General features: G+C 34.9%; 5 protein-coding genes across 5 annotated transcripts; 2 read left to right on the top strand and 3 right to left on the bottom strand.

Annotated features, from left to right (window-relative positions):
- Positions 1-3,082: 3,082 nt before the first annotated feature.
- On the bottom strand, positions 3,083-4,162 carry LOC107192886 (60S ribosomal protein L28). Its single transcript, XM_015582238.1, has 4 exons — positions 4,074-4,162; positions 3,729-3,822; positions 3,277-3,519; positions 3,083-3,205 (listed from the first exon to the last, which is right to left on the bottom strand). The coding sequence occupies exons 2-4, from the start codon at positions 3,810-3,812 to the stop codon at positions 3,119-3,121; spliced, it is 414 nt and encodes a 137-aa protein (XP_015437724.1). The 5' UTR covers positions 3,813-3,822; positions 4,074-4,162; the 3' UTR covers positions 3,083-3,118.
- A 164-nt stretch (positions 4,163-4,326) lies between these two features.
- LOC107192497 (probable methyltransferase BTM2 homolog) lies at positions 4,327-5,528 on the bottom strand. Its single transcript, XM_015581777.1, has 2 exons — positions 5,383-5,528; positions 4,327-5,310 (listed from the first exon to the last, which is right to left on the bottom strand). Exons 1-2 carry the CDS (start codon positions 5,512-5,514, stop codon positions 4,414-4,416), a joined length of 1,029 nt encoding a protein of 342 aa, XP_015437263.1. The 5' UTR covers positions 5,515-5,528; the 3' UTR covers positions 4,327-4,413.
- A 10-nt stretch (positions 5,529-5,538) lies between these two features.
- On the top strand, positions 5,539-7,014 carry LOC107192506 (ubiquitin-conjugating enzyme E2 G2). Its single transcript, XM_015581788.1, has 5 exons — positions 5,539-5,620; positions 5,692-5,814; positions 5,941-6,022; positions 6,485-6,603; positions 6,678-7,014. The coding sequence occupies exons 2-5, from the start codon at positions 5,772-5,774 to the stop codon at positions 6,935-6,937; spliced, it is 504 nt and encodes a 167-aa protein (XP_015437274.1). The 5' UTR covers positions 5,539-5,620; positions 5,692-5,771; the 3' UTR covers positions 6,938-7,014.
- A 4,281-nt stretch (positions 7,015-11,295) lies between these two features.
- On the bottom strand, positions 11,296-14,677 carry LOC107192671 (putative uncharacterized protein DDB_G0277255). Its single transcript, XM_015581991.1, has 4 exons — positions 14,561-14,677; positions 12,450-14,288; positions 11,962-12,130; positions 11,296-11,732 (listed from the first exon to the last, which is right to left on the bottom strand). The coding sequence occupies exons 1-4, from the start codon at positions 14,675-14,677 to the stop codon at positions 11,338-11,340; spliced, it is 2,520 nt and encodes an 839-aa protein (XP_015437477.1). The 3' UTR covers positions 11,296-11,337.
- A 3,091-nt stretch (positions 14,678-17,768) lies between these two features.
- Positions 17,769-19,354, top strand: LOC107193276 (mannose-P-dolichol utilization defect 1 protein). The gene is made up of 5 exons (XM_015582680.1): positions 17,769-18,223; positions 18,336-18,539; positions 18,640-18,862; positions 18,953-19,073; positions 19,139-19,354. Exons 2-5 carry the CDS (start codon positions 18,394-18,396, stop codon positions 19,270-19,272), a joined length of 624 nt encoding a protein of 207 aa, XP_015438166.1. The 5' UTR covers positions 17,769-18,223; positions 18,336-18,393; the 3' UTR covers positions 19,273-19,354.
- The last annotated feature ends 1,155 nt before the right edge of the window (positions 19,355-20,509 follow it).

The following is a 20,509-nucleotide window of genomic DNA, read 5'->3' as shown; positions in this document are numbered from 1 at the left end:
CTATACTTGTCCGGAATCGTCCACTTTGCGCGACGAGAGTTAACGAGACACTGGAGATCGTGCGATTTTAAATCTGCTGGCGTAGGTAAATTTTTCTTCGGCGTTCAGCCTTTCTTTCACGAGCCACGACCCAAGTCTGCCGTAACGGTAACCAACAGAGCCGCTTCGTCCTTTTGCAAGGAAGGGGCTTGCGGGAAAGGATAGACGTATACCTGCGCGTTGCTGCGCGTTCGCCGCAGGTATACGCCGACATTGACCAATGAACGTCCCTTCGACGAAATAGGGTCACAGGTAAATCCTTCGTCCTTTTCCTGTTGCTTATTTTTCGAATTCATCAAACCACTGTACTCTTGAAAACTCTAAGGCGATGGAAACGAGCATCGTAAGCTGTTGAATATTTCTTAGACCATTTATAGACTAGATTGTTCCGTACTTCCAATCCTGAAGTACGAAATGTTTTTGTCAAGAAGAGGTTAGTTCGTGTTTAATTGAAACGGTCGCTCTCCAGCCTTTCAAGGAACATAAAACGATTCACTAAGGTGCTCTCGAGAATACTATATATATAGAGAACTATAATAAATTTACTACAGTATGATGTACAATGGACCGTTGTGATCTTGAGTACTTATATCTTCCACAAGGGATTACAAGGAATCAATGAATCCGTCCAGAGATTACCAAAGGTCTGAACCGTCTGAACTGGTCTTAACCTGAACCTTTAAATATGCAGAACTATTATGAAACGTTAGTTATCGTACATCTCTTTAGACAGCGCTGTATACAATTCAGTTGAATGTATTTTCTATCAGATGGCGTTGCCTGTCCTTATTCAAAACAAGATTTGTGGTCTCGAATGTCTCTTGTCTAGCGATACTTATCATACAACATAAATATATATGTATGTAAACACAAACGTAAATATATAATTCGAATTCGTATATTCATTTTAGGTACAATATTAGTATAAATAAGTTGTTAAACAAGTTTTTATTGTAATTGTATATACATATATCATTAGATTGCTATTTCTGTATTTGTTTCCAACATTTGAGAATCATTTCATAAAATGATATTTTCCATAAAAATTCGAAGTCTGCATTATCACTCATAAAAGCCACCCTTCTTGATACGTTCGTCGAAAGATAAAAGGGGGGCTTAATTTTATTCTGTGGAGAATATATAAGAAATACTGCTAGGATTATATTAATAGTTTTATATTTGGATGTACAAAATTATTTTATTTTAAATTATTACAGGAAAGAAAAATAATTGAAATTTCTTGTAACCCAAAGAGACGCAATAGGCTCGTAAAGATAGTTCTTCTCGAACCATGGGAGACTGATCTACACAAAAAAAAAATATTTATTGTATATTTAATACTATTCTTCATTGAGATCAATTAAGAAATTCATGTTAATGTTCTCAGAAGTAGCAAATTTGCAATCAAGGCACTCATAGATCTTGGTGAATAAATCATCATATAATTGAAATAAGAATAACAAATCGTATCAAGTAGCATAAACACGTGAATTACTACCTTCTCTCCGCCAATTACATCTTGCATTCACGGTCTCACCTATATATATATATATATATATATATATATATATATATATATATATAAACAGATTTTATTCATGGAATGTCCTTGTTTAATTCATTAATAACTTTTAAATCAATTAATCAGCTAGCAAATACTGTGACTAATCACGGCGTTTATAGACCTTGATGATAAAAACTTCCAAAACAACTAAAAGTATACGAATTACATAAGATTCCATTTATACTTACACTTTTTTGTGAAATCTTCTCAAGTATATTAAACCAGAACCCTGTAAATATTTTTTTTTATTAATTTATACCTTACTTCGTAAACAACTATTTTTTATTAACAATTCGATTCAGCTAGCAAATACTATGATAAATCATGGCGTTCATAGATCTTGGTGGTTGGAAAGATTCATCATGAATATTTTATAATACACAAAGAAAGTGTAAACAACATTTATACTCACATTTTTTCATAATATGTAGTCATCCATAACGTCTTTGATATGGCATATGCATATTTCATCAGTAGAAACACCTGAAACAATTTTTCTCCATTAACAATCATTCTTTAATGCCTTTAGAATGATTTTTTATCTACACGTGAGTCAGTTAGCAAATACTAAGACTAATCATGGCATTCATAGATCTTGGTGGTTCGGAGTTTCATCATGTGTTAGATACGTAAAAACTAAGAAGACAGACATAATATGTATATAAAAACCGTACTCACTGTTTGTACAAATTATACGGAGGTATCCAAACAATCTGTAAAAAATAATCAATATAAGTCTTGTCTTATCTACTTGCAATTATAAATAATATATATGGTAAATTTTGTATCAGATAGCAAATACAAGAACTAATCATGGCATTCATAGATCTTGGTGGTTGCAATTATCATCATATAGATGTCCTATTACAAAAGGAAACTTTATACAGGGTATCTCAGCTAACTTGATCACCTCGAATAATGACTTAACGGTACACTTCATGAAAATTTTCAGGCGTGGAACTTTAATGGCATCAAGGGGCTCATCTTATAAGGTGGCGTACTTTTTTGTGGGTGGAGGCATTTCAGAGATTTTAAGGTCACCTTGATTTTTTTTAACGAAATGACTTATGTAGGTCTTGATGCCATTTAAGTTCCACAACTCAAATTTTTCATAAAGTGTATCGTTAAGTCATTATTCGTGGTCATCAAATTAGCAGACACCCTGTATACCTTACTACATTAACCTTACCTATATTAAGAAGCCCCAATGTCTAAGAGTCTGAAAATCTGTAATCAGAATAATGAATACAAAAATTATTTGAATGTATTATTAGAGCAACAACAAGTATGTAAAGTAACTTACCTTTTGTACATACTTATCTATATAGTTGCATATATATTTTTTGCAATAAAACTGTAAAATTAACTAGGCTGGACATAACTGCAAAGAAGAATCGTTATATCATTTTAACATGCAACATAATTTTTATTATACTAATCATTAACAATCTTCTTTGCAGCATTTGTCACTTTTATAAGTTTACATTAAAACATGTGTTTATTAATGTATACAAATTAATCAGCCTTTTTGGTTGTACGGATCTTCTTAGCAGGTAAAGGCTTTTGGGATCTCAATACAGCACTAGCACGACGCAATGCAACCTAGAAAAGTGTGTAACAAAAAGAAAAATTAAAAAAACATAAAATTTATTGTTTTCCACAAATGAATTTACCTTGGCCAGGTCTACACGGTACTTGTTCTTTGTAAGCAATCTCTTCAGTTTATACAAAGAACGACGTGCACCAGCTTTCATTGTAACTTTGACTGTAGCTTTTGCAGGTTTATTGGCTGCTCTTGCTTTCTTGTAAACAACTGTGAATCCTTTTTTATCAGGAGCATTAACTATACCAACACTCTTCTTATGAATTAAACCAGAGTAACGGTAGCTACTAAGATTGGGCAAATTGTTCGGTTCCTAAAATTTTATAGTATAAATCAAATACTGTTAAACTCTTTAACCCTTTCACTCCCAGTGTCAGATATATAGTAATCATCCGTGAAACGTTCCATTAGTCTGTACAGTATTAGCATTCTAGCAAGACCCCACTGGTAATGAAAGGATTAAATTAGAGACACCAAGCTTATCACACCTTTGTGTGATATTAAACTAAGTATGGTACAAACCGTGGAAAAGGGCTTATTAATATTACGCTTCTTGAGAAGGAAGGCATTGTTATTGCGGATAATCATCCAATTCAAATGGGACATCTTGAATGATCTGAAAGATTTCAAGAATTCCTTTATCTCGTGACATAATGAAGTAAAAACAGCTTTATTAAGATACTTCGAAGACGTTTGTGAGCTAGACTGCTTATCCAGACTTACTAATTAAAATCTAATACACTGTATTAAAATTACTGAATTCATTTTATAATTCTAAAGAAGCAACTTATTTAGAAATATCGTTTGATGTTATATTAGCGTTAAATATAAACATATGAAGAAATTAAATATCGAAAACAGACTCACCACGTGCACCGTCAACGGAAAAAGTCAAGAAAGGAACATTCGCAATGGCGGACAAAATGAACAGGCTCTTCAAGGCTCTCAGACCACAAGAAACTTCACATGTCCCTATATAGATATTTTATATTTAATAGATCTTAACTTTAACGATCTACCGGAAATTACGTCCTCTCTATAAGTATAAGTATATTGAACAACTGTTCATCAGCAAAATTTGAACGATGAAAAATTTCCAAGGCCACAGAATTTATCGTCTTATTCTTCAGATCACGGATTTTATAATCAAATATCGTACAAAATGTAATCATTAGAAGTTTTATGGCAATGCTTTATAATTGAAGAATTATGGCTCCTCAAAGGGTAACTCATGGAACATACAAGTCATTGCTTCTTTCTTGGTTTCTTCTTTCTCTTGGTGTTTATTGTTACTGGATATATTTCGAAAATCTTGAGGTATATAAATTGCTGTATCATCCTGATACAAAGGATCATTTTCGGGTAACGTTTGCATGTTCGCCCATCTTATTGCAACCTGTTTATATATAGATTTTCTGAAAATCATACAATGAATATGGCGCAGCTTTTCATATTTTATCCTCATGAATCCCAATTTACTTAGTACATATCTCCAGGATTTCATGAGTCTTGCATTTGCACCAACATGTTTTGAATCAGGACTTATAATAAAAAGTATACCTCCATATTGTAACAGATTATATGCTTTTTTACAGCAAGTGTATCTTTGTTTTGGACATGGCAAATATTCTAAAAACAAGGAAAATACGACTACATTGTACGCTTTTTCTGGTAACTGTAACAGTTGCTGTTTATCCACCAAAAGTATTTGTTCCTTTCCTGTTTGAGCATTCAGAAAATCACAATGTAAAACCTTTTCAGGTACACCATTCAAATCTATTGCAGTTACTTCAAATATATTTAAAGTCCCAAATGGATTGTAACAACTTCCTACGTCTAGCAATGTTATTTTCTGAATTAAGTCTTCAACATTTCTAATGTATGAATTACAATATATGGAATTTTCATTTTCTACAATGTCTGCATTGATTTTTGTCTTGATATTTTCTTCCTTGTCGTCATACTTTTGTATTCCACCATTTAAAAAATACTCTTCACATTGAGACTTTATCCATTCCACTCTACAGAGGGTCGTATGTTTTGTGTTCAGGTTATTCTCCAGCCAATATGTAGTTGCCAATTTTTGCATGGAAGATGCATATTTCTAGAACATAAATACACGAAATTACCAAGATTAATTTGGAATAATCCATTTTACTTTAAAATGGAAATGAACCTGTAAAACATCTTTGCGAGTTACGTGTCGTTTCCACGCAATCTCGGGACCATAATTCTGGGCTTCTTCTCGCAACGTAGCATGAGTCGTTTTTATTACATCCGCTAAATATTTATGCTCCTCTGTCGCCATTTGAAATTGTGAATTTTCATGGTTCAGTACGATCGTGGTGCAAATTCGCGAGAGATGCAGATTTACTCTCTATTTTCAACTTCAAAGAGGAATCGCAGATAAATATGTATATACAACGTATATTTAAATACGATTGACGTTGACCAGCGTTAACCTAATGCTTATCTCTGTATATAGTCACTGCTTATGTTGCTTATCTTTTGACGTTTCGTCCAGTTTCGTCAAATTGCCGTCATTCACCTCCCTTGACCAAAACAATGGCGGGTTCTGCGCTAAGACGATTAATGGCAGAGTATAAACGTGAGAATCATTTACTCTTGCACCTACGCACTCCGCTAGACGCCTCGCATCAAACACCTTTCCCCTTGCTTTTCTACCCACCCAATTTCGAACGATATTGTAACAGGTAACTGCCGTCACTTGCAGAGTTAACCTTAAACCCACCCGAAGGCATTATCGCTGGCCCTGTCAACGAGGAGAACTTCTTCGAATGGGAAGCTTTGATCACGTAAGTGATTCAAATTCTGATCGAAACTTTGTATTAGTAACAAAATATTGTGTCGTGTTAAATACCCTACCTTTTGCTCTTGATGAAAGGGGTATCTATGGTGTGGTAGTAAAATTGACTGGCAGCTAAGATACTCAGGTTTTAGTCATTGGGATAAAAGAAATTATATATAAAAACATTCATTCTGAAGAGACAATATTATCTGTTGGAAGCGGTACATATAATAATGTATGATGCTTATCCGAGGTATATTTTATCACATTGTATCATATTGATCAACTATATTAAAGGTTTTATGTATCTAGGTGTTATTTAACACACTGTCCAGTGCAAACAATATTTACATAATTTGTAGTTATATTTTATTAATTTCCAATGTCTTATTCCATACATGTGACATACATTTGGTAGAAGATTTCTTACATCTTCTGTTTTCTAACTATTTTCTATATTTATTTATAGTGGACCAGAAGGAACATGCTTCGAAGGTGGTGTATTTCCAGTAAAGTTGATATTTCCACCAGATTACCCACTGAGTCCACCAAAAATGAAGTTCACCTGTGAGATGTTTCACCCAAATAGTAAGACAGTTCTGAACTCAAGATTGTATTACAACATCTTACGAAAAATTTGTGACAATTGAATTTTTGTTTAGTTTACTCAGATGGAAGAGTATGTATAAGCATATTACATGCACCTGGTGATGATCCCATGGGTTATGAAAGCAGTGCAGAAAGATGGAGTCCGGTTCAAAGTGTAGAAAAAATATTGTTAAGTGTGGTAAGTATGTTAGCAGAGCCAAATGATGAAAGCGGGGCGAATGTTGATGCTGCTAAAATGTGGAGAGAGGACCGCTCGGAATTCGAGAAAATTGCTCTAAAACTAGTTAGAAAATCCCTTGGTATTCCACCGTAAATTAAGATGTTTGCTACTTAATTAAACTCTGAACTGTAATTAAAGTGTCAACAATAAGTCAGTGCAAAATACATACTGCATTTTAAATAACAAAACTTTATTCAAAATTTAATATTACGTGTTTTTGTAGTATTTATGTAATTATAATACTAATATATATATTGTTCACTTTTAGAGTATATATTTTACGGTAATAAACTATTGAAAAACGAGATTTTCTTTTTGTGCTCACGAACTCCAAATAATTTTGAATTGTTTAAAAATATTAGAATTGCCATTACGAAACTAATACCGAATAATCCTTATTAAATAGTTTGTTGTTCAATCATTTTGTTTTACTATAATGTTGAAAAATACATTGTTATATATTTGCAAACAGTCACATTATTTTTAAGCAGCAAAGAATGAAATCTGAGTAATATTTTAGATGAATATGTTGTGCATATTTATGGGGAATAATGATGTTTATATACTAAAAAAAGTTATGACGAAATTAGGTTTACTAACAAATTGTATGTAGCTTGATTATACATAAATAGAAATTTATGAAGAAATCATTCAATGTTTGTGTATATATTACGATGAAATCCATATTACCTTGAATTTAATAGTAGAAGAATTTGTTGCTACTCTAAAAACAAACCATACAACCGTTTCTATTCTTAGGGTTTATTTTTTTCTAATATACAGCTCAATTTCTTAAAGTCTCAATAAAGGAATTATCCACACCCCTGTTATGCATTTTGGAAAGCATACTTTATATTACCTTAAGTATTTACAAAAGTAAAAGTTTATATAATAGGTATCTGATTATCGTGCATCCCCCCACCCTAATAATCATCGAACTTGGTGATAAACTATATTGGACTACATTGGACTAATTTTTCTACTGTCAACTTGTAACAGAAACAATTGTTAGCTGTTGTCGAAGCAAACATAACTATAAAAAGCCAGTGCATTTTAAGTACTGGTTTATGGTCTATTAAAATTATAACCTGAGCGTATCTTCAAAACAGATAAAAAATAAATACAAGTGTTCGGAAGTAAATTGATATTTATTAGTAAACAATACTGAAGTCCAACTTAAAATGCAATGTTTATGACTAGCACTTGTCAATTCTATATAATAAACAATAATAAAGATCGATGTACCAATATGTTATAAACAAAGTACAACATTGTACTTTTACTTTTACTTTTATCTATGTTACATAGTACAGTTCTTTTATTTATTGGATTCATTTTTTTTATATATAAATTATTTTTAAAGATCAGTGCTAAACACATGAGAAATGCTACAGAATTTCAAATTATTAAGAACCTACAGGACAATGTTGTACAATGAATACAGTTCTAAACTTTGGTATATAACAAATAAATTACTTCTCTATGCCAAGTGTATCTTTTACAAGAAATCGAATATGATTGAAATATTTGATTGAACCATACATTTTCACAACCAGATTCAAAGGTGTTCTATTTAGAAGAATACTTATTTTTTTTTTCGTTAATTTGTTTATACCTCTCATCGTTGCTGGCTTCTTCCCTTAAGGAAAATGTATAGTTTAATTATAAGCTTTTATGCATTAATAATAGTATCACATTTCAGTAGAAGAAGTGTACATTGAATTCAACACTTTTGCTATGCTTTTGTTCAAAAAGCATTATAAAAATACAAAACTCTTCGATGACACACTTCCTTGTACATAATTACGCAAAAAACAACCTATTATATATATTTGTGTGTGTGCGCGCGCGCGCGCGTGTGTATGCGGGTGTGTGTGTGTGTGTGTGTGTGTATATATATGTATATTTATAAACGCATTGGTTACTCAAAAATCCTTGGCATAGAATCTTCATGTTTTTTCCTCTTTATTTTTAACGTTACTGTTAATAATTGTAATATAGAATAAAATAAAGCAATCAACGTTTTTCAATAATGCTAATTTCTTCACAAGAATACGTATGTGCAACTTATATTAATGTAAAATACATTTGTTATAAAATGGTACTAATTCTGCTCTATATACCTCCCTCTGCGGCTGAGGTATCATGGTGCCTTTAACCATTAATTATATGCACATGCTTCACATATGTTTAGATTCATCCTTAAATTTAATCTTGTCAGACAATCTGATAATAGTAATTGTATTGCAAAATCTACCACGTGAATATTAAGTATAAAATTTGTCTGTGTAGTATTGGAAAGTTTACGAAAAGGTGCAAACGGAACACGAAATTGTTCTGAGCAATATGTATGTGTGGCCCTCGCTATTCCATGATTCATAAAGCTCCGCAGGTAAAAAAAAAAACAATTAAAGAGTGGAACGAAACTAAAATGTCTGTTAATTAATTGCATTTTGTAACAGTCGATACACATTTCGTATAAAAACTTCCGCCTTCCTTGAAAAATTTATTCTTACATCAGCGCTTCGTAGCCAGCTCTATGTATAACATTAAAGTAATACAAAATTTATATAAGTAATGTCCCCCTGTTTCTGAAGAATGCGATATTGCAGGTTTTTTCAGGAAAGAGACAGAAAGAGAAAAAAAAAATATATATATATATATTAGAATTCATTAAATTGTAGTCCGAAGCTCCTCTCTACTTTTCCATTTGGTTTACTCGAATCGTTAAGTCGTCTCAAAAAACACTTCTCATTCAATTTCCATTGATTCTTAGTAGTATGTTCATTATAAGCTAAAATTTAGCACGACGATAGCAAATGAAAACGGAACACGAGAATCCTTATGTCTTTCCGAACGTTTGTCCGAATGATCGCAATCAACTGTACAGATAAAATAAAAAATTGTTTAAATAAAATTAACAATAACGTAACGAAATTCGATTTAGTGCATTGCATGATGTTAATATTGTTAAAGGTGATGCAAGCACAAGAATAAACGCTTCGATTACCTTCATATTCAACTGCATAATTTAAGGAATGAAAATTCCATAATTCATAATTTTATATAGCACCAGTCGCTAATCAGTTTCACCAAAGGATTCTCATTATCTTTTGAGACAAATACATACATTAAATGTTACTTTTAAAATTTGCTATTAAGAAACAGAAAGTAGTTTGCGATATGGTAGAAAAAAATTGCACATTTTAAAGTCGATTATTCTCCATCGATTCAGAATTAAGAAACGAAAAACTCATCAAAATATACATAGTCAAGATGCCAGGAATTTATAATGACATGGCGATTCAATATTACTCTGAAATTGATCTATGTATATATGTATGTACATAAAAATATATACATTAAAAGGTTATGATTGTTATGAAAATGAAAAAGAATACACGGGAAAATAATTATTAACAATTGTCAGAAAGTACAATTGATGGTTTGATGAGGATACTTATACAGCATTATGATTCCATTATTTCGTTGAATATTTCTTCTAACTTAATCAGTCTGTGGCAGCTACGTCTAAACTTAAAATTCTGATACGACAACAACTGGTTAAGATAAAGAAAATTTCCTACGGTTGACAGACATAATAACTGATTTTGTATATGTATATGCGAGAATATATCTTAATGTAAGGTTAGCCTACTGCCTTTCGCGTTAATTGCTTGTATCTTGTATGTGCATCAATGTTGATAAACGATTCACTGACATCGCGTTAGAGTATCCAACAGGATTGGAATGTCGAATACGAATATTGTACAGATTGACTATATTCATATTTCCGTTTAGCTATATTAAAACGCGTATCTGAGAATCTTCTAGCGATCAATGTTTTGGTACGTAATTCAATAATCTTCGGCAAACAGACGATTCGTTAACAACGAGTATTCAATGGAAGCGGCGAATGTATTTACCATTTCCATACCTGATCTGAAATAACGATGTAAGATATATGGCACTCAAGAAGGAGTTACTCGATCGCTGCATCAACATGTACGAATATTATATGTTTGTCGTGTTACGTAGAATCGTAAAGTTACTTTAAAACGATAAGTAGGAAGTTAATCGAATTCGGTGGAATTTATTTGCTGTGCATTTTTAACAGAATTACGCGATTTTTCACATCAAAGAATTTTACACATCGTCTTCTGCCTCGTTTCTCACTAGCACTTTCGTGCCAGTAATTACATACATCGTTTATAGTTCTATAGTTCTATATACGAACGAGCTGCATGGAACGGATTATCCTCTCCTTTTCAATAAGATGACGACGAATACCGTATGTTGAAAATTGAAATCAACGTATGAATCAGCTATTTTGAACATTCGATTGTGTGATACTGCTTTTTTAACATTGTCATACACGATACAAAGTAAGTGTATGAAAATGTTATGCCATAAATTTTATGTGATACGATAGTTTTAAAAGGTTTGGCAAGTATGTTACAATGACGATGCACAGAAGGTTACACGTTCATACCTCACGATAGGCCTTGCGGTGTGAAACAAATCTTTTCTAATTCACCGGTCGACGAACTAACAGGGGATTCAGCCCTGTCATCTTGCTCGGCTAATTGCTCACTGTAGTAGTGTGGCGTGCTTAGATAATCGATCAACCGCCGTGGCAGAGGTAGAGTTGGAATAAGATCTCTGCGCACCATCTTCAAAATAACAAACCTGCAGGTGTGCTGCAAGCTTTGAACTTGTTTGAATCTCGACACCGGATGGAGGAGTTGCACGCGCATCGGACCTAACACTGGTCGCCGATGAAGAAAAAATAGATATCGTCCGCTACGCGAATGTTCCACAGCATTCTCAATGAAATCGACGATCGTGTGGGATTTAAATTTTGTGCAACTTCCAAAGCTGAAATTACCTGTACGCACGATAGAAAGAGAATGTACGTTAGAACATAAGGAAGTGTACAGTAATATTCTTCTTGACAAACGTATAGTTTGACAAGTTAAAAAAACTTCCTGCTACATGCTCTGAAGCGGGGACACAGTTTATAAGGTTTTCTTTTTCGTTTTTAAATCTTCCGAGTCGCTTTGGATTTAATGAGACAGAGACTTTTTCTAACTTGTCGAACCTATTCGAAAACTTACCCTGGTCATGCTCTATTCTCACGTGTCGCACGCAACTGTTCAGTCTAAACGATAGAGAAAAAATATAATGGTCGTCGCTACTGTCGCGTACAATGAATGATCCATCTGGTTCATTGGACAGTATCTTCTCTGCAGCTTCACCAGATATTGGGCCCCAATACCATCCGTACTGTTTTGAAGGTAATTCGTTATTTATAATTAAGCTGAATTGAAATGGAAACGGTAGTCGCGATTTGGACGCGATTATAATATATGTATACATATATGTAATAATCAGCCATTGCCAGCGAATATTCTACGATTCGTCTGTATTCATGAAATGATAAATTCGAAGCTCGGTTTCATTAAAAGTGAATAAAAATGGATCCGTCGATGGTCATCCGGGCAAGACAAGAATCTTTTCTTATTTATTGTACATCTATGTTGTAATTTGTAAGTGTATATCGGATACATTAATATTTGATAGGAATAGAATATGAATTACGTACATCTTTCACTTTCTCGATACTAGCAGCGAAGTCCATGCTGGTATCTTCGGCCGGTTCATCATCGACTTTCGCCGTGGGTGCAGGCATTTGCGGTACTGAAGTAGGACTTTCGCATTGTTTCGATACCATTGTCGTAAGCGCGTCCTCCGCCTGCTCTACACCTCCTACTCCTACGTGTCCATTGCTTTTTGGCAACGGCGGCAACGCACGCTTAAAAAAGGGTAGCTTCTGCGCTGAGGGATCTACCTCCGAGGTAGTGTTATTATTATTAGCATGTTGGTCAGAATCGACGCCCTCCTCTTCTTCGACCATTTCACCCTGTACAATGCTGTTTCGTTTCTCTACAAAGTGATCCGGGGAACCCAAACGCCTGAATCTAAAGATATTGCACAGTGTTTGCTTTAGATTTAACGAGAAATTCCGTTGACTCTTCTTCATTTTCTCCCGCTCGGAATCAACCTTCTCTTTGTGCGGTTCTTCTTTCACCTTTTTGTGTTTAATACCAACAAACGTGTTCTTTTTATGCTTCTTAACGTTACCATTAGTGTTATTATTATTATTATTGTTGTTGTTGTTGTTGTTGTTGTTATTATTATTATTGTTATTGTGAATCAGTCCATTGCTATTTTTGTTTGAGATTGGAATATCTGTCGATGAGTCTGTATGCGGGTTACTATACCTATTGTTATTATTTACACTAATACCTTTTGGCATCGCAAGGTGTATAGGTGTATGACTTATCGGAGCCTTGTTATCGCGTTTAAGTTTATTTTCACTAGAATCACTGGAGCTCGAGTACAGTGTCTGCAAATATTGGCGCACTTCGTGTAAAGTCATATGAATCGGTTCGCCAATATTATGCATGTGGCCGTTCGATGTTCGTGTTACATGTCGACCAGACGTTCCGGGAACACTGTGACGCTTCCCGTTCCCGCTCTCGTTGCAACATACGTCCGATAATAGTCTCTGAGATTTAATAACATGCGTGATAGCACGGGGTTTTCCACAATAATGCCTTGCCTGTTGTATATGGGCTTCTAACTCGCTCTGAGAGCTAGCGGACACGTTTCTTCTTCTCTTACGATGATGTCTATGACGTTTAGGCCTTTGCGGTGTCCGAAGATCGTGCAAAGGTCTGACTACATCTATTGGTACAGTATAAATGTCGGAATCAAAGGGCACATTGTACATATCACTGATCTCGCTGGTCGTCAAAACATCGTGCGACATAGCAGACGTTATGAAACTGCTGTCGTCTGCTTTGTGACTCAGTCCTGAGGTATTTATAGAATTATGCGAACTGGACAAACGTGAAGAAGCCAGAGAACATCGGGAATTTGGACGATTCAATGTGTTGTATGGAGTTATCAATGTGGTAGCCCCTTGACACGACGACGGAGTCAACAGGTCCGTCGCCCAGAAACGTTTCGAATTTTGAACGCTGCGTATTACTACCGGGACACGATTTGTGGCTGGCGCTATTCTTCCTTCTGGCCATGATATCCTACAAGATATTATTAACGCTTCCTCGATCGTCGACTGTACTAAATTTTCAGAATAATCGTCTATTAATTGCGGAACTTTCTGTCTCATTAATCGTGCATAGCTAAGAATTGGCGCAGACGAAGATTCCGAGTTAGGAGGAGAAGGACTATCTTGAAACTCTGGCGGAGGTTTAATAGCTACATCGACCACTTCCACTTCCACTTCCAGTTTCCCATCGGCATCGGGCCACCCTGGTCCTTTTTTTAATGTATTAAAATTTTCACCGCACATACCGTCTGAATAATCGAAAGAATCTTGCGACAAAGATTTACTCTCTATGTCGCTTTCTTGCATCTAAAAAATAATATAATTATTTATTATTATACTTACAATGTTCTATAAAGTCCTCATACTTTGTGCGAATATTAATGATTCGATTCTTAATTTTATTTCAATTTATCACAATTCTGGATGTGCCATGTACCTTATTCAGAGGGTAACAAAAACCTTAATGAACGAAATAAATTTCTGTTTAATTTCTACAGTTCTTAAACTAATCTATAGAAGTATGCACTTGCATAAACATTCGCAGTCTATGAATGGCGGCGCATCATAAGAAATTCTACCTCGATCGCAAGATGCGCTCTTACAGAATCACTAGAAATGGACCCTCCAATTCCACTGCTACCAAGATCACTGAGAGGCCCAGTAGCGCTTAGCGAACATGACGGTGGAGAGTCCATCTCAATGCTTGTCTTTTGTTTCTTTTCTAAAGGGTTTATAGCAGCCAAAACTTTTGGAAGTTCCACATTGTCCCCTACAATGTTATCAAAAAATTAGAATTCTTAGACGAAACATAATGAAATAAACAACATTAGTCTTGATGACATAATTATTAACATGTTCGCTACCAAGACACTATGAAGTTTTCTAAGTTTATCTGTTCTTTCCTATGAAATAAATGATGTTATCAATGTTTAATATATCACTAAGTCCTAAGATCATACTTAGGACTTAGAGATTAAGGTAGAATAAGAATGGTAAGTTTAGTTTTAGAACTAAAGAAAATAAGATCTATCAGTGAATCAAATAAACAAAAACTATAGGCATTTGGCAGAAGTAAATACCTATAATTATACCATTAGTAGAATAGCGTTAATGCAAATATAAATGATTGTAGACTAGTTTGCAGAAACAAGAATAAAAAAAGTAATCTCATTAATTTAATAAGGGTCCTATTATAACATTCATTACACGTTTCCTATATTGAGTTTTACACAATGGTGCGAACAATGAATACATAAAATCTATAGTCTACTTATGACATGTGACAACTTGGCAGTGAATGTGTTAAATTAATGAGTACTTGTACCATAAGTTCTTTGATGACTGAACGTTTCTTACCTGAAAATAACAATTACGGACAATACGCAAATGTGTCATCATCTTCATGTTTACATACATGCTTGTACGTTTCACATGGTCCATTATGAATAAGAAACTGGAAACATATTTAAAAGAAAACGCTTATATGAAAGAACCTCGAAGAAAAACAATTAACTTACATTACAAAGTACACAATTAATTTCTCTTCACTGATTTAATTTTTTTATTAATTGAGCAGTCAAGATTAATGCTTAAAATGATCATCTCTAAAGTTACAACGTTCCTTACAGCAAAAATATCTTTCGGCAGGATTGCACAGCGCTAGACGAATTTCGAATATTTAACCTGTGAACTATAAGTATTTATACGTAACGTTACTTTCACGAAAGGAAACTGCACGGATGCACGCGAGATAAGAAAGACTGTCAGAAAAAGAGGCATTCTCAGGAGATGTATGTATACTTATTTGTCAAAGGATACATGTCACGATAAAGTAATATATCTCAAGATCGCCTCATAATCGAATTTCGACCCACATTGGTTAAGCACGGACAAACGTCAGAATATCCCTCGGTATGATTCATCTTTGAGTCGTTTAAGTACGGTACGAAATGTTCGAAATATCTTGAACCAAAGTGCACGCCGTGCGAGCAGCGCTCAACATCCCGGCAAGGTTGATGTTTGCGTCGTAGATAGTAGCGGATGACTACGTTTGACGTTTCGAAAGCGAAAAAATGTAGAGTTTACGTACTTATTTATGCTAGGTTACGCGCAGCTCGATTGCGTTCACGCAATTCCAGTGGATGGAGCGGCGCGTCAAAGAACCGTTCATCGTTGTCACATAACGGGCCGTTCAACGGACAAATCGATATTTAAAAGACAGAACGCGAATCCCTCGCGTTACAGTTTACTCGATATCAGTTCCGTTCCCACATTCCGTCTGTCACGCCGGGCAATAGTTCCATTCGAGTACTTTCCGGGACCGACGATGCATTTTACAAATAAAGGAGAAACTGCGGCCACCAATGCGGTTGCACAATTCGAAACGATGTTACGCTCATGGTACCTATAAGTATACACGTTCGTTTACGTACTGGCGAAGCAGCAACGAAAATTTTATCATTTCGCAATTAAAGTCAAGATTTTTCACTTAAATTCGTGAATGAAATTACTTTTTCTAAGGCTCAAGATTAACCGAGGACTGAAATTGTAACTTTGTTTCAAATTAGATACATAATGCGATTTCAGAAACGAGTGCTATTTTTTATTCACATGAATTGATCGTTATCATTACATTGAGTACTTGATGTAACTTGATGAAATGTTCATTGGATTTTATGTTAGCAGTACCTGGCAGTACGTATTACCAGATATTACTATACTGTTACGTGCTATTACTATCATCATACCCCGTGGTGCGAGAAAGTGGGGTCATAGAACCCCCGGAGCATGCGCAAGAGACCCCGCTGCGTAGGACAGTGGTGTCATAGAGCCTCCGTAGCACCTGCAAGAGACCCCGTGTGGGTGAGAATGTGGGGTCATAGAACCCCCGGAGCATCGTAAGAGACCCCGTGTGTATGAGATGTATGTACATATTTATTTATCATGTATAATTATATTACGTTAATCGTATATAGTTTATACATACGTTTATGTTTATATGTTTTATATTTTATATTAAATATTTAAATCATATATAAAGTATAGTATTGTATTTTATTCTCTCTCAACGCAGAAACAGTTTTTGTGTTGTGTATCAAGATTAGGAAAATATAATTCGATACAAGTAGTATCGATAATTTGGTTTCGATATCGAGTAAGTATCGATACCTTCATTCAAAAGTAGTTATGAGTAAAAGCATCGATACCTTGGTGGCATCGATTCAACCGTAATTGTATCAGAGATGATCAGAGAGGTGATATAATGTGTAGTATATGTCAGAAAGGTTAAATGTTAATTAAAAACAAACCGTGTATTACAGACAACCGTGAATGTAATAACACCTTGTTGAAGGAAGTTTTTTCTACTGATGTTTACAAACACAAATAGTAATGTAATTATCGTAAAATCATATTGAATACGTTTTTCTGTTTAAAGATCAATTCTAGATAGAATTTCTTGTTTTTTCTACTGATTTTTACAAACATAGTAATGTAATTCATCGTAAAATCATATTGAATACGTTTTTCTGTTTAAAGATTAATGACTTACGATTGCAGTGAGCAAATTCACTCAAGATAAAAAATCGCAATTACGGTCGTGAATGAAGTGAAATCACGATCGTGATCGTGATTCGGCGATCACTGTGATAAATCACCGTTAGTGATTTTGCACGCCATCTCTAGTCAAAAAGGGGTCTTATTCTGGATAACTAGCTGTTTTGATCGTCCTGGCAGGTTTCAGAAAATGTCCCTAGACGATAATTCCCTAAATGCAATAAATGCAGACGAACGCGGTATCGATAGCACTAAGGTCACAGCTAAGGTGGTTTGGAATGGTTTCTTCGACCGTCATTGTTAGATTTTTAACGTATGAGTGTTTTCTGCAACCGTGATTACACAAGTGTTAAATATTCCTGACAATGTAGCGATGTAGCCCTAGAATGTAGTAGGATCTGACGTTCTCCCATCAGCGCTGTTACATATACATACATATTATGTCCGCATTAGCGAGATGGTGCCTATCCTATCCTATCTGCCTATTCTCGCACACAAGCTTAAACAGTAAAAAGATTAATATTGAAAGTTGAATAAGTTGTTTTAAATAACATATTGTGTCGATTCTGGAGTCTCATAGTGATGCAGCATAATGTTTCCTATTATCACCGTACAAATGTGTAAAATTCTGTAAATTGTTTAACAGAATTTTGCAAAAATGTCGAAATTTGGTAAATCTGTTAAAAGTAAGTAGATGCATCGTAGTGAACGTGTCCATTGAAACTTAAATAACCACGTAATACGCAAGTACCTGACAAATGCATAAATTATTAATAATAAAATATTGTGTTTTTAAAGGGTGCATTGTTTAATAATATTGTAATTATCGGAGCGGATAAATTAACGATTGACAAACATGTTGCTGCAACAATTGGCAGATTTCTTGAGTCTCATAACAATAGGCATGTGCCTTATATTAAAAATTCCCCAAATTTTGAATTTGCATTCTGCAAAGTCAGCAGATCAAATTTCAGTAGTGGGACTTTTATTAGAATTAACAAGGTAAGCTGTGTTTGTTATGTAGACGCATATTTAATCAATGCGAAATGATTCCATTATAACTGGATATGTATGCATCTGTAATAATTTGTATTTGTTTCAGTTACACAGTGATGACCAGTTACAACTACACAAATGGTTATTCAGTACTCTCTTATTTAGAATATCCTGTTATTCTATTACAAGAATACATTTTAATCTTTTTGGTTTTGAAGTACTTAAATAAGATCAATACATTCTCCATTCTGGCCACAGTATTATATTTTGTTATAAGTGTATCTTTTGCACTTGAAATAATTCCAAGAATAGTTCTCACCTTTTTAGCGGTCAGTTGATTAATTAACAACGGGAAAAAACATTAAATTTAATATTTGAACCATGTATGAATAACATTGGAATTTCTGTTAAATCTATAGCCAATGTGTACTCCAATTTCCGTCTCGAGCAAGGTTGTCCAATTAGTCGCTATATTCCGTGCGAAAAATGCGGACACAGTGTCACCAATTACGTGGTTCATTTCTGCCTTCACAAATCTAAGTAAGTCGGATATCGGTTTCACAAATTCTCGAAATTAAACTTCATCTGATGGGTAAAACTTCCAGCGAGGGTATTCACGATTTGGATGGATTCAGCGGACATTTTGCTGCTAGGAAATTTCATCGTATCAGTACTGTTAAGCTCCAGCATTATGTTGTCCGCTATTTATTATAGAAGTCACCGAGTAAAACAAGATTAAAGAAGTACGAACGAATAGTACATTATACCGTTAACCTAGTCACGGCGATAACTTATTAAGGACTGTTAAATAAAAATGTTATTGGGAGATTGAATCGAAAATAGAAAATGTTGTAGTTGATTTATTTTTCGTGATATCCGTTATAAATACTTGAAGAAAAATCTAAGAGATAGGGTAAGGATGTCCGGTAAACGAGGTGATGGGATAGCTGTTTCTGGTAATCTCGGGCGACGACACTTTCTGCTTCGATCCACTCCTCGCTCCATTTGAAGTTAAAAGACTCGCATATCGTACATATGTACATACATTGTACATACACGTGTATGTATTCTGGTGGGAAATGGAGGAAATTCATAGATTCTTTAACACTTTTGAAGTCGCCGAGAATGAATCGTGGTCTCGGAAGAATAATTCATATCAGCTGTAATTTTCGAGACATAAGAATGACAGTTTGTCGCAGTACCCACTATGATCTTCGCGGCTGAAGGTGTTAAGAATAGATGTGTATTTTAAAGAAAATATTTACAGCAACCAGTATACCAAAGTGAAAGAAGAAAAGAACGAAAGATTGGGGAATTACACTTAAGTTTTAGATTACGGTTATAGAAAGAAGCGGGGCGGGGGTTATAGAAGAAGAGCAATGAAAGCTCGAGAGATACGCTTGGTTATTTTGCTTTCTGTGTTATACGTTATACATACGTAAGTACATGTCACGTAGAAATAAAAATGTGCGACAAATTAAAATATTACTATCTACATAAGTACTAAGTAAAAAAGATGTTTGGTATATGAGAAAGTCGGCCCTGCCGGCCAAGGAGTTTAGCTAGCCAAATGAATCCGTTATTTTGCCGCATCTCCTGCCCGTAGATTCTACGCCGGGCGTAGAAAGAGGAGACAATGGCTCGGTCCCGTGGAGAAGAGAGTGCTCGCACATGTGTAGGGGCACCGGAATGGCACATGGTTTCGTCGAAGTGTACATACGAGTACATACATATGTGCAACACACCGTGTGGACCGTGTGGTCCATCCTTCTGGGCTCACCACCCGCGCCGCCCCTCTACCATCTCGGGCTGCCGGCTGCCGGCAGCCTGCCGGTCCTCGGTGACCTCCGGCTCCGGCCTGTCAGTCTGCACTGAGAAGCCGTTCAGGCACCATCAACAACTGTGGGCATCTCTCTCGCCGTGTTCTCGGAGAGGTTCTCTAGAGGAAGAGAGCGAGAGAGGGACAGGAAGAAGGG

The sequence above is a fragment of the Dufourea novaeangliae genome, unplaced genomic scaffold, assembly GCF_001272555.1.
Source record: "Dufourea novaeangliae isolate 0120121106 unplaced genomic scaffold, ASM127255v1 scaffold7, whole genome shotgun sequence".
Lineage (NCBI taxonomy): Eukaryota > Metazoa > Arthropoda > Insecta > Hymenoptera > Halictidae > Dufourea > Dufourea novaeangliae.
Note: the sequence above shows the minus strand (reverse complement) of the source record. Positions and strands in the feature narration are given on the sequence as shown.